Consider the following 17,152-nt stretch of genomic DNA (forward strand, 5'->3'; position numbering starts at 1 on the left):
ACAGAGGGAGAGGGGGAAGACATTACATGGGACAAATACAGCCTCGCCTACGCATGCCCCTCCCCCCTCCCCCCCAAGCAACTCTTTAATAACGGATCAAAGACTATCTATACAAAGATTAATGAAATAACTGATCTTTGGGTCACCAACGTGTCCGTGTATGCTTAGCTGTCCCCCCTGGGGTAAATTTTCCAAAACCATAACAATATATATAACACACACATGATATATCATCTCGGTAATGTTATATCTTCATCTGTTACTCCCTGTGGGCCTTCCTGTTGATTCAAGCCTGATAGTGTCAGCTTAACCAGAGGACACACCACTTCAGTAAGATGTCACCCCCTACCTTTGAGGTCCATTTGCACACACTCTCTTTTAATTCTAATTTCCAAGTTATAATTTTTCCCATTCTCTGCCTGAAATGAGAATAGGAAAAGAGGGTAACAAGGTCATAATTGCTGCTACAATTCAAACTGGAGAGGCAAGGGTGAGGTGGAGAACTGAGAGTGGGGGACGTGCAAAACTAGAACAGAGCTGGTAAATTATCAGAAGGCTACCAACTTGCCTTCATGAAGTGAGAAGCTGATCGTGACACTCAGCCTCCCTTCACAAGATGCCAATGATAGGGGGAATCTTAGACTCCACAATGTCAAGGGAGGGGAGGGGGAGGGTTGATGTTGGCGGTGGGTTTGGGAAAGATGGGAAGCAGCTGCACCAGCCCTTTGGGAAAGTCATATTCTGTGGTACTTCTGCTGAAGGCCATGTACACCATTATAAATCAAGTATGGCAGAGGAAGAATTTGGCCCTGCAGATAATTCTGAGATAGAGTTCAGGTTTGGGGTCGAGTTGTTGATAGCTTCTGCCCAAGACAGGTGGTATATGATGATAATGAGGTCCAGGATCTCCAACACTACACCATTCCCAGAGGCTGTCACAGTAATAAGTGGGAGATTCACGAGCCAGTACTTTTTCATTTATTCGTATGTAGCCTGTGGCTGCTTGGCTGCATCATTTTCTGGGATCACGGCTGTGCGGCTGACGCAATACCCACTGTTACCAGTAAGCTGGTACTCATTTTGCTGACCTCGGAAGGATGAAAGGCTGAATCAACCTGCCTGGTGTTAATTCAACAGAAGAACAGGGGCTCAAACTCGAGACCCTAATATCTTAATCCAGCTGCATTGACTGTTAAGCCAACACCAGGCTAGCCAGTCCTTATGAAGGTGAAAAGTGATAGTGTGGTACTTTCCTGCATTCAAATTAATGTTCTTGGTAGATGAACAGCTGCTTATTATCTCTAGGTTGGCAGACATGGATTCTGCTGCAGCCTGCTTGGCAGAGGTGTGAAGAACAATTTTGGACAGAGTGAAGTCATCTGCAAAGAGCAGGATTAGTACCAGAATGCTTTCTTAAGTGATGCCAGCCTCGAGATGTAATTCATGGGAGAGATCGCCATGCAAAGTACCCCATTCTTTGTAAGCACAAAGGGAATCTGGTAACCAGTCCAGGAGGGAATGCTGAATACCATTGACTCCTATCTTGGAAAGTTGTTTGTGCACCTATTGCTGGCCGACCAAATCTCATCACCCCATTGTCAGTATCTTAACCCCTCCCCCTCCCACCCTCACATTTGTTATCAATGTTATTCATTTTACAATGAAACCAGCTAAACGCATAACACTCATGGTTGCGATTTGGGACTTCTTTGCAGACCACACGCAGCTGCTCACCCCAAGACCCCTGCAAGACCTCTGCTTCTTGGATTGATCAATCACTGCTGCTGAGCTCCTTTTTACCCTCCTCATTGTTGCGATTTGCAGTAATGTCAACAGTGGACCACAGTCCCACAACTGGCGTGGTGTCAGTGCTGGTAATCCTGATTGCAGTTGCTGCTTTGGGAGCTCTCATATGTGGCTGCTGGTGTTACCTCCGGCTGCAGCGTGCTGGTGAGGGGGCACCCGAAGACCAGGAAAGCATGGTGGCAGACCCACCGACAATCCATGAGCCTTTTCTGCTGCCCCCAGTGGCAGCAAAGGCTCCTTGCCCTGAGCGACAGGCCATTTTGATAGTGGAGCAGACGGGTGGTGGTGGCTAAAGCATTTCAGAAAACCCAGCATGTGGAGAAAAGGAAGAAGAGGAGGGGAAAGAAAAAGGTTTGAAAAGTTGTACTGAGTGAAAGTCAAGGAAGTACACAATCTCCTTATGTTTTCTCCTGCACGTTTCAACTGCCCTTACCTCCTGCTGTCTTCAGAACCTTTTCTCAGCCTCTACATGACTGTGGTCATAAGTCTGCTTGTCGTTTTGCAGTTATCTATTCCTATATTACTGCAGTGAAACAAATCTCCCCACCAAATCCTCAGTGGAAATTCACTCCATCTTGGGCCAACGTGACAAAAGTTTTCTTGAACATAATTGTGAGTTCAATGACAGAAATATGGACAATACAGTAAGTAAATGCATGGGACATAAAGCTTTTATCTCAAAGAATCATTCGAAAAAATGGAAGAGAACGGAAAATTATATTCTGAGTGTATGATATCTCATCACATCTCTTTGGGTAATGTAAGCTTCTGACCACCATGCTGGACCCAAGTATAGATAAAGATCTGTAAACTTTGGACTTTTCCCTGCACGATGGTGATTGTCCAAGCTTCCTAAAATACCACATTATATTATCTTTTCAGAAAGGCTCACTTTGGGCGAATGTGAAATGTGTAAAAATTTTAACACAGTAAGTACCTATGGGTGACAGTCACAATCCAGAAAAAAAATAGTTACCAACTTTTAATCCAGAAGACCCTGGCATGAGTTAAGTAGGTTTATATGGGGACCAAACTCCACATCTTTATTTAAGAGAGATGTTGCATATGAGGACCACTTGCTGCATATGAACTCAAGCAGCTCGTCGTTAGGTTTACAAGTCCTTACGATGGTGAGACATTTATTTATTTTGATTGCTCTTAAAAGCAGAAACTAACATTATCCCAAAAGCAGCAATTCAAACCACCATAACATTAGTATTTTGAGGGGGAAAAAAATACTTATGTGAGCTGTGAGAGTGTTTCCATTGCATCGAGTGCAGCTGGACAGAGTGAAATCGTGCAGAACTGAACCAGAAGTAGAAAAAAAAACCCTCAAAGCAGAATTATTATTACGTCGACCACGGAAATTCGATTGCCACCCTTTTTTCCTACTTTGGTCTGCAATTTATTTGAATGGTGGCAGCCTTTAGATTAAAAAAATCAGATTGTTTTTGTTTCAAACAGACGTAGTGTGTATTTGCCATTTGGTCAATTGTTGTGCATTACATTTTACGTGCCAGCACAGAATAAGGTGTGTACGTTTGACATTGGAATGCCAATATGAAATAGTTTGTTGCTAGCTTAGCATACCTGTATTTCTCCATACTTGGTAAAAACTGGTGAAATTGATTTTAACATACAAAAAAAAAAAAACACTTTTTGTTTTTAATATCTCACAACATTATCAATTGCACCCTCAAATGGCCGTTCCCATCTTGGACATCGTCAAACATTGGCCTTGTGTTCATATTTTATCTTTGAGGCTTTTAATGTGTTCATTGTAATTAGTGTTCATTCATACATTCTCGTTTCCTTTTTTTCATGTTATTTTACTGATTTTAGTATCAAACATCTAATAATTAATCTACAAGCTTTCAGGTGCACAATCCATTGGGGGATGTGGGAGGGGAGGGGGTCGAGGAGAGTGGTGTCCCCTTCACTTATATGCAAAATATTTTCCAAACTAAGGATCTCTCACCGATTCCATCATTAATCCGATCAAAATATGCACTTTGCACATATTTTTAGTAGGTTGTAATTTATGTCAATGTAAGGTTTAATATATTGCAGAATTCAATTGCAGCTATTATTACATTGCTTAAGCCGTGACGCAATGGTGTTGTGAGTCCCGGAAGCAATGATGGTCGATTTAATAAATCCCACATCAGACCTTGTTAAAAACTGCAGTTATTACGGACAAACGATTGAGGTGGAAAGCGACTCTGCGGTTCTCGCCCGTCTATTTTGGATTTTCTAATTTTACATCAAAAGAACATTTATTTTGAATAACACTGTAAAATTTCACAATCAATAGCTTCCTTTTCCTGTTGGCATGTTGTGCTTGCTTGCGAGCAATTAGATGCTGATATTTTCAAGGTGGCTTCAAAGGATTTTCATTTGATTGAAATCAGTCCATTTCCCAGCACGTGATTTTTGATTATGATGAGCATAAACAGAAGGAACTGTTGCTTTGTTCAGTTTGGGAACCATCACAGAAAGTGAAACATGTAAGCAGGAACAATGATGAACTTGTATGAAGAGGTAGTTGGATTATCATAAGGTAATGTGCATTTAAATGAGGGTATGATATCTAGTAAAAGTAACGGGTGCTTATATTTGATAATCGTTTATTATTTCAAGGTACAGTACAAACAAAAGTGCAACTTCCTAGATGTTGAATGAACAGTGAAATTTAGAACTGGGAGAGACGAGGTCCAAAAACGGTCTTGCAATAACATTGCTGGGTGCGTATGAGCAACGTTTGGTGGACTGCATCGAAAGTGACCAGTGAACTGATATAGAAGAACAAATGAGGAACAAAGCCAGTGAATTGGACAGCTAACAGATTGAAAGGAAAATTAGTTAGCAGAGAGAATATTGTTATCTTGTTCCGTCAAGTTGTATCCGACATCTGGTGACATTTGTGATCAGATTTCTCCAAACATCCCTATCCTGCACTGTTTCTTGAAGCTCTGGCAGAGAGAGCTTGGTTGCAGCCTCTACGCATCCAAGCTCTACCTCTTCCACTTCTTCCCTCAACCATACCCAGCAAAGTTGATTTGTCTGGACGATCGCAGAGAGAATATCTGGGATGAAAGCCTCTGGATAGAGATTTAAGCCAACAGTGGTTTGCTAAGCTATGGTCAGTGAGTGAATACATCTAGCCGCTGATAATTTGCGGTACGATGTCATAAAGGTTGGGGATTGAGAACACCGGTGCAATTAGAAACGATTTGTCATGAAACGCCTGCCATACACGATCTCGACTACCGGATTTGATTACAGCCTCGGAAAGAAGCTCACACAGAAAGACTCCGTGCTTGGATTGTTAATAGCATGGTTAGCTGTATCATTTGCTTGCTGTGTGTTCTTGGTATTGCATTTATAGAACCAGCGGCTGATGATGCAATACAGGATTCTATTCATACTGCAATGTTTCCAGTAACGCTTACAATGCTAGCCATCTGACATATGGATCAGAATGATTGGTGTGTCACTTTGGTGGTGATTTTGGAGTAATTGGATCTTGAAGCCACCATAATGAAGAACAATGAACCTTAGGGTAAACATTTAAATCTCATAACCAACTCTTGCAACAGTAATGCTTTATATATGACAGCGTAATCGTTTTTCAAATAGTTTTTCTCTAATATCTTACTTAGATTTTATGTTATTGAAATGTTCTGGTTTTACTGCATAAAAAAAAGTTTCAATTTGTTTTTTATAGATGTTCATACCCATTCTCTCCTCTCATTTGCCGAAGGAAAGGTTCAGTGCGATAATAGTAGTCTTATAGCAAGAATTATATTGCAACGTACCATTGCCTTCCCATTGGTAGCCAGAGCAGGAATTTGGAATTTCTTTCAGGGTGTTGATGATGAACTCACGTGCTCTTCATCGAAAGATACCGTGGAATCTTTAACGTCCACCAGCTGATGCTGACAGACAGGACACCCAGCCTCACGTCCATCTGTGGGACAGTGCATTTTGTGATGAAACACCCTGCCTGTGAATAACCATTCTGACAGATTATAGTTAGGACAGGAATCAAACCCAAACTAGACAGTTCAAAGGAAAGTGCACTCTGCACAATTTTGTAAGAACATCTATATATTCCACACATTTTATTTATAATTCAACAAAGAATCCATTTACATGTCAAATACACAACGCTACGTTCTTAATCCCGACTCCTTACTTACTTCTCCATTTGCGTACACAATATGTGGACAGTCACAAGTACTGTCGTGTTTTTTAATTTTTATTTTTGATTTTCCATGCTCCCTTCATGAGACTTACAATTGCGTGCCATAATTTATCATTCCGTAATCTGCTGTCTATTTCCCTTGAGAAGCTTCAAAAACAGGTTGATTAAAAATGCAAGACTAAATAAGCTTGTGTGCAAGTTGTGAGATTTAAAATAATCGCCGGTGATGCGCCATCCAGAGCAATCATGCATAACACAATATTTCAGCACCAAGTGCTTGTTTCTTTACCAGCTCGTCCACAAATTGTTCTCATTGCACCTTGGCTTGGTTCAATGTGTGACCTTGTCATTTCTCTGGCTTTTGAAAGCTTGTCGCTTGGACAGACACAGCAATAACACAAACAAAAATGAATGTGTAAAGAGAACAATTATTCTATTATTATCACCCTAAGTCGAGTCTATTAATAAACGTCTAGTCTTTGTGCAAATTTTCAAGAAACAATGGTGTCCGAGCAAGCTTGTGGAAATGCACTAACCTCATAAGTAGACCATCTGCTTACATTATGACTTGATTACATTTTCTGTTAATCATTTTTTGCAATGTTTGTGCCAGGTGCAGCAATTCATTTATTTTAATATTTATTTTAACTTATCAGGTCTTGAAATGATTTAATAATGTTTTTTTAACATGTTATAGCACTATTGAAGTCAGTATTGGATGGTAAACAAATTGCTTGATGATGGTTCCTTCCTCGATACTAGGTGTTTAAGTATATAAAGGAAGGATTCAAAGATGGAAGCCTTGAGAATGCTCCTTGTGACTGTGAAATATATGTTAATGCTTTGAAGTGTTCTTCCGAAGTGTAGACCCAAGTTATGGCAATCAAACGTATACTATGTCAGCAGTTTAACCCTCTTTGGTCAATGTCGGTTGTTTGGAGTAGTGACGTCAATCGGGCTTTCAAAATGGAAGCCAATGATAGACAGAACTTCCGTAACCGAGCCAGGATAAACAAATGTTGCATTACCTGTGATGTCTGCAATGAATATCAGCTTCCACTTTGTAGTGAAATTGATCCGCAGTCAGAGCCAACACTATGATGCTGGGTGGAAGCAAGGAGGGAGACATTAGATTTCAAGACTCTTGCATGATAAGCAGGAGCATCTTGTTTTGTTGTTGTGCTGCAGTTGTAGTCATTGTTGTTGTTGTAAATATGTAGATGTTAAACAAACAAATGTGAACTTAAGTGGCTTGAAGGTAGTTTTTGTTTGGTTTCCTTGAGTAGTCTCATGAAGGATAATTTTAAGACCTGATGAAATCGACCAATTACCGGGGATGAAGGAATGGTGGCGGAGAGTAATTTGGATTTAAATAAACAATCGATTGTCACACCAACTACTATATCTCATGCTGGGGGGGAATAAAATTGCTCACTCGGAGATCAAGCTGTTGAGCAGTTTGTGCCTACAAATACGAAATCAACCATCCGATGAAATAAACAAATAATCCAATTTTTGCACGATTCATAGAGACATTTAAATTCTCATAAGATATGACAACAATGAGGATTTTTCTTTCTCGTAGCCGACATCATGCCGACAGATTTTTGAGCATTTGCGGAAAATTGCAGCCTTTGTCCCCGACTGGAACCCAAGGACGCACGTTGAAGGTCATTCGTTTCGCCTTGCCTAGCACCCGTCAGCTCTCAGTGTGCTTTTCCCAATCCCTTTCGTGGGCTAGTTGATCTTCCAGGGGATTAACCGCCTTGCTCAGCATGATAATCGACAACATGAGATGTGGCCATGATGGTCAATTTATCATTTTGTCATTAGATTTCAAAGTTTTATTTGTTTAATATATATGGCTCTTTTGAAACTGCCTGAATCATTAAGTTACGACTATATGAGGGCCAGTTCAAGTTTTGTAAACCTGTTGGGGAAGTCTTTATTTGTCTCAAAACATAGAAGTTCCACAAAAGCATCACGCAAAAGCAACAGTCTTTGATTGCAATGACTTGAGCACTAAATTTATGATGAACTTAGTGCAAATGTTTCATGAATGCATTACATTTTATCTCATCACTTTTTGACATCCTTACATATCCCATTTGATTATTCTAAATTGCCTTTTCAGCTTCTGGATTGTTTCATGATGCACCAGAACTGGGTTATTAAAAATATGATTTTATCAAAGCTGCCTTTGTCTCCTCCAAGGATTTAGCAAATATCACCCAAATCGATTCTCAGCTGCTTCATGCCTAGCAGGTGCATGGTCAGGCGTTTAAAACAAGTATGTCGGACTCGATCAGATGCAAGAAGAATTCCTTTTGATCATGAAATATATCACCAGCTTAATGACCAGCATGCTAACACCCCTTTCCAAATTCCATATTTCATGATATTTCATAAGATCACAGAGCATTTGAATTGTTTAAAATGAAACGTTTGCAAACAAACCACTTGCGATTTATGAAATATTTTATTATTTCAAAGTTGGAACAGCAACTGGCAACATCTAGTAAACAATTTGACGTGTTGTGGAGCAAGCTGTGAATGCTGCCTCTTCGCGAGGCCTTTGTCTCACACGTGCTGCCACGCAAGTTCAACTGCTCTGATTGTTATTGACCTTGACTGACACAGCTGCACAGCCAGTTCTATTTTGGTACTACATGGGGATGTCCGTAAAGTTCTTAGAACAAGATACAACAATATAGTCTAAGAAACGCAAAGGGTTTTTTTTCTTCAGTATATTGGTGTATATAATTACTTATATTTATGAGTATCTATAATATAATTACATATTATAAGTATAAATAATATAAGCTATCCATCAGAAGGCCGTCAACCAGTACTGGTCATTGACGGGTGTTAAATGTCCCTCAATGTCTTTCATGAAGAGTAGGTAAGTTAGAACTGGCACCCTGAACAAATTCCAAATTACGGTTAATTTCAGTTGAATGTCATGCTTGGCCAGCTATTTCATGAAAGATTTGTGTGAGAAACGCTGCTCAGTTGACCCGACAAGATGGTGGGAATAATTGGGGCCATTAAAATAGCAGTACGATACATGATTAGTGAGAAAAACATTTCCTTCCAATAATTACATTTCCCTAAACAGTGTATTTAAATATTTTTTTAATGTTACCATTACTTGGACTATCATGAGTTTCTCTTTTGAACATTTTGAACAGCACACACAACTCTGGCAGGTCATATTCCCATTTTGATCAATTTTGGATTTTATGATGAGAAAAATTCTAAAGGTTTTTTTTTTTTTTTTTTTAACCAATTTTGTCAAAAGGTGTCAATATATTGTTGTGGGCCGGGGGTCGGTGGTGAGAACGACCACTAGGTGGGGAAAGCTTGCGTCATCTCCCACCAAACTCCACGGAATTGTAGGCCGTCGCTCGGATAACTCCGCGAGACGGCGGGAGGTCTAGCCGATCGTGGACGCCAATATCTCAACCGCGTAGCGTAGGGTCTATTTGTCTATAACCAATTTACCTAATTAACGACGCGATTTCGACTACCGGGGAAACCACGCCCTCAGCACGTCTTGCTCGAACCGGGTCACTCTATCGACTGCGGTAGAGTTCCAACTACCGACTACCAACTCCGGTTCGGGTGCAGCCGAGCGGAAACTGCCAAAGCAGTGCTGGCTGGAATGCACGGATTATCTGGGATAAAACCCTGCCTAAACTCAGATACGAACCATGCTGGACCAATTCAAGAAGGGACGAAAACGAACTGGAAACATTTCTAACAAGTTTTACTTACAGTAAATGAAGACACAAAGCAAGACTTAACACGAATATGCAAGAAGTATTTACAATGTTCCAAAAACACTTATTCAGTTCAAGTTACAAGATGGGCCCACACGCAGACACACACACAAAATGAAAAGAAACCCAGAGTTCTTTATTGGACCCTCACAGCCGTGGAAAGAGACAAGCTGGGGACTAGAGTTCGATGGTGTACCTGACTGTCGGAAGAAGGGCGTGCTCCGCAATGCGGCACCTGACAATGGTCGCTGGTTTGGTCCCCAGTCGCAAGTGTGGGACTCAAGGTTCGTGGTGGAGCTCAGGTGGTGAATGGCTGGGGTCCACGGAGGGGGGGTCGGGATCGTAGAGTCCCTTCCTCGTAGAGGGCCAGCAGAGACACGTTCGCCACCTCGACGCCCACTAAAAACTCTTCAAAGAACTTTTAAAAGACTCTCCAAGACACCAAAAGACTCTCCAAGACCTCAAAAAGACCAACTGCCTCAGAGAGTGCTCGAGAATTTATGGAGCTCCCTCAGCAGGGAGGGGCCTTGGTGAACACACCTTGCTGTCCGCCTCTGATTGGACAGCTCCTACGGCCCACCTTTCCGGGGCGGGGCCTTGGCCCCTGCCGGGAAACCGCAGCCACTCCTCCAAGCGGGCCCACACTCGACGAGTAACAGTATCAACGCTGCAACGGCCCCTGCCGGGAAACCCCAGCCAGTCTTCCACGCGGGTTCATACTTGACGAGTAACAGTATCAATGTTGCACAGGCCGTCGTGCAAGAGTTACAACGTTTGTGGAAGGAACGTTGGTGGAAGTGGCAAGGAACGGCTGCAAGACCTTGCCTTGACAAGTCAGAGTGCTTGTGGACAGCGGGTGGGTAGTGGATCGTGATGGGGAATGGATTGGTTGTTGGTTGTTCGTTGGAGGGTTCGTTGGATGTAAAGATTTCATAACCAAACTAAAAAGAAATCGCAACGCATGCCTTTGATTCTTCCACGAGACAAAACGTAGGGGATCTGACTACACACATACTTAACGACATAACTGACTTTTGGGACATCTGTATGTTAAATGCAAATGGTTTCCAGATCTGTACCAATATATGTATGTATGTATATATATATATATATATATATATATATATATATATATATATATATATATATATATATATATATATATGTTTATATATATATATGTATATATATATTCTTCTTTCGGCTGCTCCCGTTAGGGGTCGCCACAGGGGATCATCTGTATGATCCGCATAGTGATTTGGCACATGTTATACGCCGGATGCCCTCCCTGACGCAACCCTGGTCGCCTCTTACGACACAGGGATATGGTACACCTATTTTAACCGGGGTATACACCGGCCCAGTACACTGGTACTTACTTCGCCGACCTCGGAAGGATGACAGGCTGAGTCAACCCCCTGGTGTATTAATTCAGTGGCCCAACGGGGCTTGAACTCAGGACCTTTTGGATCCCAAGCCACTGCCCTAACCACTGCGCCAACACCAGGATATATATATATATAACTAGAAGCAACCCTTCCAACCTGATAAATGCAACATGGCATTCAGCACCGTGCACATGCACACCACTTCACCTGCAATTCCAGACGGCTTACACGGGCACATGTGGGTCTATTTTAAAGACTAAGATTTTAAAGGTCACAAGTAAAGGACAGTGTAGCCATCGACCATGGTTTCACCCATATTTTGGCCTCATCATGCCAACATACACGATCGTTTACTGTGTCCATAAAACCTGTCAGTTAAATTATGAATCCACCCCTTAGTTTTGTGGAGCAGCGAGGCATTAATATATATATATATATATATATATATATATATATATATATATATATATATATATATATATGGTAAATGAGGGACACCAAGCAAAGGCTTCCACACAGGTGTGGCCAATGGGTTAATTAAGAAAATAACATCCCAGAATGCTTAGGGTCATGTCTAAAAATGCTGCTCCAGCCTGGTTGCCAATAATTATCGCTAGCATGGCTGCAAGAGGAGATCCCCCAATGCCACCATTGACAGAGCACATGTGGTCGCCCAATGGTTTGATGAGCATGACATTGATGTTATCCATATGTCATGGCCTTCTGAGTCACCAGATCTGAACTGCAAGAGGAGATCCGCCAATGCCACCATCGACAGAGCACATGTTGTCGCCCAATGGTTTCATGAGCATGACATTGATGTCATCAATGTCATGACATGACATTCCAAAATGCCTTGGCCTTCTGAGTCACCAGATCTGAACTCAATCGAGCATTTGTGGGATATTCTAGAACGATGCCTGAGACAGCTTTTTCCACCTTCATCAAACAGGAGTGAGTTGATTGACTTTCTCATGGAAGAATGGTGCTACATCCCTCCTGCAGAATACTAGACACTGGTGGACTCTATCACGGCGCATACAGGCCGTACTGGCCACACGTGGTGGCCCAACACCCTATTCAGTGACTTTACATTGGTGTTTCCAATTTTTTTGTCCACAAACTAAATTATTAGTGCTGGGTCAATAAGAAAGTTTGACGATAACCGATTACCGATTTTGAAAAGGAAAAATACTCAAAAAATAAAAAATACCGATGCCGATTATAAAGTGGTAAATAATGACGTCCTAATGCTTTGCACACACATGAAGTGCTGGATCGGTGCCGTGCCCACGATAGACGTTATTGAGTGGCTGTGAATTGATACATTTTAATCCCTCTCTAATTGATTGGTGTATCAAATGACACAGCAACCTGTCATCATGTATTGAAAAGCACAGCAACTTGATTATGTGAAAAGCAGGTTTTCTACAAAATACAGTGCAGGGAGTACCCGGGTTACAAAGGGGTTCCATTCCGAGCAATCGTTCACACAGTAAGTAAATCAATCGGCCATTAACTCTGTTATTAATGGTGGTATCAGCGCACGTCTGGGGGCTACTCACCCAGTGATTTACCAAGTTTGGCAGGAGACCAACTCCTGCATTACCTTGTTACCCTTGCTCACATCGTTCAAAATAAGGAAAATACCATGGTTAAGAATTCTAATATTTACAGTGCACAAAGCTCAGATTCGTTTTGAGAAAGATGAGTTTCTCTGCCTTTTCAGATGAAAGACCGTTTCTTTTGTTCTCATATGCTGCACAAGCAGAACTGAACAATATTTCGCTTGATATGCTGGAGGGAAGGGGCGACAATTGTTTCCGTGCGAGGCGTGCAAGTTTCAGGAATCTTGCAGCGTTACATTTCCACCAGTCTAGTGGATCATTTCGGCGATAGATCTTCGATTCGCTAAGGTAGATTTGAAGCTCATTGTGATTTTCCCAATTTCCGAGCCGTTTGCTGTATTAACATGTTTTCCAAATTACCCAGCCAAATTTTTTTTCTACCCATCACATGACGATTGCTAGCTGTTTATAAAGAATAATGTTTACGCACATCTCCTTGAAATATCGATAATGCAACGTTGTTTTTTTAATTTGCCCTAATCAATTCTGAAAGCTACTCAAGGTTTTTGGGTTGCATAGAGACTACTGTAATCAGCAATCACACTGACTCCAATTGGCCGATGACGATTACAGAAAGTTTGCCGATTATTGACACCGATATCGGCCCAGCACTAGTATATTATTATTATTATTATTATTTACATTTTCATATATATATATATTGGAATGTGTGTGTGTGTCACATAATATTTACCTGGAAGGTTTTGGCATTTGGCATTTGACAATCTAATTGTATTTGTGATCTAAAGTCAATAGTTGTGGCAAAATATGACTACCATCTTCAAATTAAACCACAGCACAAAATAAAGTACAATTAAGGTCTTCAGTTCAAGAAACAAAATGAAATTTTTGAACAATTAATGCCTTTAAAGTTAATATATTTATTTCACAAGCTTTAAACACTCAGGAAAACCAGTGATCAAGGTTTAAAAGTCTCCCCACCATTCTCAAACCTCAGCATGACACCGTTTTAAGTGTTTGTAATTGCGAACTAACACAGCCAAAAAAAAAAAAATCTGTGAGCCTGATTATTTATATCCATTTATTTGCTTCATACACAGGGTACGTGCCCATCATAAAGCCTGATGTGAAGGGCAAAATAGTGAATAAAGTATTAGGTGACATGATGCTTATACTTGACTTGTATTGTCTGTTTCTGATGTTTAGACTGAGTAAATATTCTACAGCTAACAGATGGATGCACACTTTATTTTGCTAATAGTTATACTTGCCAGATGTGTCTCTAAACTAAGGGAAAACTGAAAACGAATGTGAAATGAGCAATGCGAGCAACACAGGGTGGAAAGAAGCAATTATGCGTAACAGGGTTTTAAAAGCAAAGGCGTTTGTTGCACCTTCCTGTCCTCAAATTCTCACAACAAAAAATACTGTTTGGAAGACATGAGGCAATGAAAGACAGAGTCATATCCACGCCGTGTCTGCTGGAAAACTGGCCTCTGTGAGGCGCGTTCATATTGTATTTGGGAAGTATGGATTCCGGGGACTAATCTGAAGAGGTTTGGCACGGTCGGATTGACAGCTTTGCATGAGCCTTGTCCATAATCTATGTTTCTCACATAAACCTTGTATATTGTGTGGTTAAAAAGGTTCCCTGGAGAAAATTGGAAAATTGGAGATTGTACATGGGCTGTATAAAGCTTCTTTGCAATAAATATGAAACAGAAAAGAACGTGTCATTTCGATGATTCATTTGACATCAGTGAATAATTCCATCATCTTTGATGGGTTTATTGAGCACTCTGTCTGCTCACTGCAAATCACGTGACCCAATACAATGGAGCTTCCACTGGAACTGGTTGCTCGGCAATGGTAACAAGCAACTCTTATTTCAGAACTACTGTATTTTATAATTTTAGCCATTTGTCAATTATTTATTTAGCAACGTAGCAATTTATTTATTGATTTTTCTTATTTAATTGTTTTTATTTTTGTAATTTTTTGAATATTTAATTCTTTTTATTCGCTTATTTTTTATTTAATTAAGTGTTTCTTTTTATATTCATTAAAAAAATGTTCTTAGAACTCTCATTTTATTCCTACTCCCACCTCTTATTTTATACCTTTAGCCATAACATGCTCCTCTTCTGCCTCTTATTTCATAACTTTGCCTTATTTGCATTAAAAGTTACTTTTAACTTTTAACTTGCCAGGGATAGATTGGGTCCAGGAATAGAGAAAGGGCAGAGCGGATGAGGATTTCCGAGTTTTATTCCAAGATTGCTTTTTAAACCCAGTTTGTAGATAAGCCCACGAGGGGGAGTGCAGTGTTCGACCTCCTTTTAAGTAACGATCCCAATATGGTGGAGGATGTGGAGGTTTGGGAGCATTTAGGAGTAAGTGACCATAACATTGTGTGTGCAAAGATTCTCTTGAGGGTTAGACTTCAAGATAGTAGGGTAAGGCTATTAGATTTCAGGAAGGCAAAGTTTGAGGGTAGCAGGCGAGAATTGGGAGATGTAGATTGGGAGACTCCAACAACAGGACAATCTGCATCAGATAAATGGGAAACCTTCAAGGACCAAATGTGTAGAGTGCAGAGTAAGTACATTCCAATGAGGTGTAAAACTAGAAACAGAAAGAGGTTAAAGTGGTTGAGCAGTGAGATAAGGAACGCTATTAAGGAGAAGCAAAAGGCAATTATAAGGTTTAAAATAACAGGACTGGAGTTTGATTTATATCACTATCGGAGTAAACAGAGGCAAGTTAACAAAATAACTCGGCAAGCCAAAAGTGAGTATGAGAAGGGCATGGCTAACAATATTAAATATAATAGCAAGGCTTTCTTTAAGTATATCAGGGGAAAAGAACAGGTTAGGACCAGTGTGAGCCCATTGAGGAATAGCACCGGGAGAGAGGTTATTGATGAAAGTGAGACGGCAGGCTTATTAAACAGGTATTTTTCTTCAACTTTTACACAAGAACAGTCAGGAGAATTGCCAATAGCAGAGAGTATCTATCGAGGAGGTGAAGAAGGGCTTTTACAGAAGATCCAGGTTGGAGTGGAGGAAGTAAAGGAACAGCTCGGTAATCTAAGAGTAGATAAGGTTCCGGGTCAAGATAATACACACCCGAGAGTATTGATGGAGGTTGTTGAGCAGGTAATCGAGATGTTAACGGATATTTTCAATAGCTCACTGGAGTCAGGACAGGTACCGGAGGATTGGAGAGTAGCAAATATAACACCATGATTTAAGAAAGGATCCAGAGAAGAATTGGGAAACTATAGACCTGTTAGTTTGACTTCAGTTGTAGGGAAGGTGTTGGAGATATTAATTGAAGACCGGATGAGGAACCATTTAAACAAATACAAACTAATTAAAGGTAGTCAGTGTGGGTTTAACAAAGGTAGTTCCTGTTTAAGAAATCTTTTCGAGTTCTATGAAGCAGTGTCTGATTGGGTGGATGAGGGAAAGGAAGTGGACATAGTATATCTGGACTTTAAGAAGGCATTTGATAAGGTACCACATCGGAGGTTGTTAGCCAAAGTGAGGGCTTGTGGAGTGGCAATCCAGGTAGCTAATTGGATTGTCAACTGGCTTAGTGATAGGAAGCAAAGAGTGGCTGTGAGTGGGAGGATATCTCGCTGGGAGGATATAAGTAGTGGGGTACCTCACGGATCAGACTATTGCTATTCAATATTTACATCAACGATTTGAATATTGGGGTAAAGAGTAAGCTTTCCAAATTTGCAGATGACACAAAGCTTGGAGGAAAGGTGGATAGCAGAGGGGGTGGTGAACAGATACAAGAGAGTATTGATACTTGTATGGATTGGGTAAAAGATTGGCAGATGTAATTTAACCTGAGCAAGTGTAAGGTGTTGGGGATGGGAAAGAACAATGAAAACAGAGGTTAAAGGATGTTAAGGAGTAATTTTGGAGCGTGTCACACAGGAGAAGGATATGCGGGAGGTAAGCAGGCAGCACAGTGCCAGGCAGCTTTCGGTCAAGCAAATGGGGTTTTAGGTTGTATTCGGAGGGGGATCAATTATAAATCAAAGGAGGTGGTGTTAACATTGCACAGGAATTTAGTGAGGGCCACATCTAGAATATTGTGTGCAGTTTTGGTCACCACAGTTCCGGAAGGACATAGATGCCATAGAGAAGGTTCAGCGTGGGGGCTACTAGATTGATTCCGGGTCTCGCTAGACTCGGCTATGAGAAGCGGCTGAAGGAGACAGGGCTTAATACAGGAGAAAGGAGGCGGTTGTGAGAAGATATGATAAAGATGTTTAAGGTCATGAAAGGTAGAGATAAAATAAGTGAAGATGAATTATTCAACAGAGTAGACAGTGATATAACCAGGGGCCATAGACTGAGA

General features: G+C 40.9%; 1 protein-coding gene and 1 long non-coding RNA gene across 4 annotated transcripts in view; one reads left to right on the top strand and one right to left on the bottom strand.

The window, feature by feature from the left end:
• Positions 1–6,192, bottom strand: part of LOC147024201 (uncharacterized) — a 22,115-nt gene extending 15,923 nt beyond the window's left edge. The window contains exon 1 of the long non-coding RNA XR_015058920.1: positions 5,625–6,192. This is a non-coding gene — a long non-coding RNA (uncharacterized LOC147024201). The remainder of the gene's footprint in view (positions 1–5,624) is intronic.
• Positions 1–17,152, top strand: part of LOC147024202 (stannin-like) — a 72,890-nt gene that overhangs the window by 5,973 nt on the left and 49,765 nt on the right. For 2 of the 3 annotated variants that reach the window (XM_085883872.1, XM_085883873.1), the window contains exon 2: positions 1,716–3,180. The exons of the other annotated variant lie outside the window; for it this stretch is intronic. In XM_085883872.1, coding sequence (XP_085739998.1) covers positions 1,827–2,099 — 273 coding nt within the window. In that variant the 5' untranslated portion in view covers positions 1,716–1,826 and the 3' untranslated portion in view covers positions 2,100–3,180. Of the gene's footprint in view, positions 1–1,715; positions 3,181–17,152 lie in introns of those variants that run through there. 3 annotated transcript variants of the gene reach the window in all.

This window comes from Eptatretus burgeri, chromosome 6 (genome assembly GCF_056783735.1).
Source record: "Eptatretus burgeri isolate ZD-2024b chromosome 6, Ebu_testis_v1, whole genome shotgun sequence".
Classification (NCBI taxonomy): Eukaryota; Metazoa; Chordata; class Myxini; order Myxiniformes; family Myxinidae; genus Eptatretus; species Eptatretus burgeri.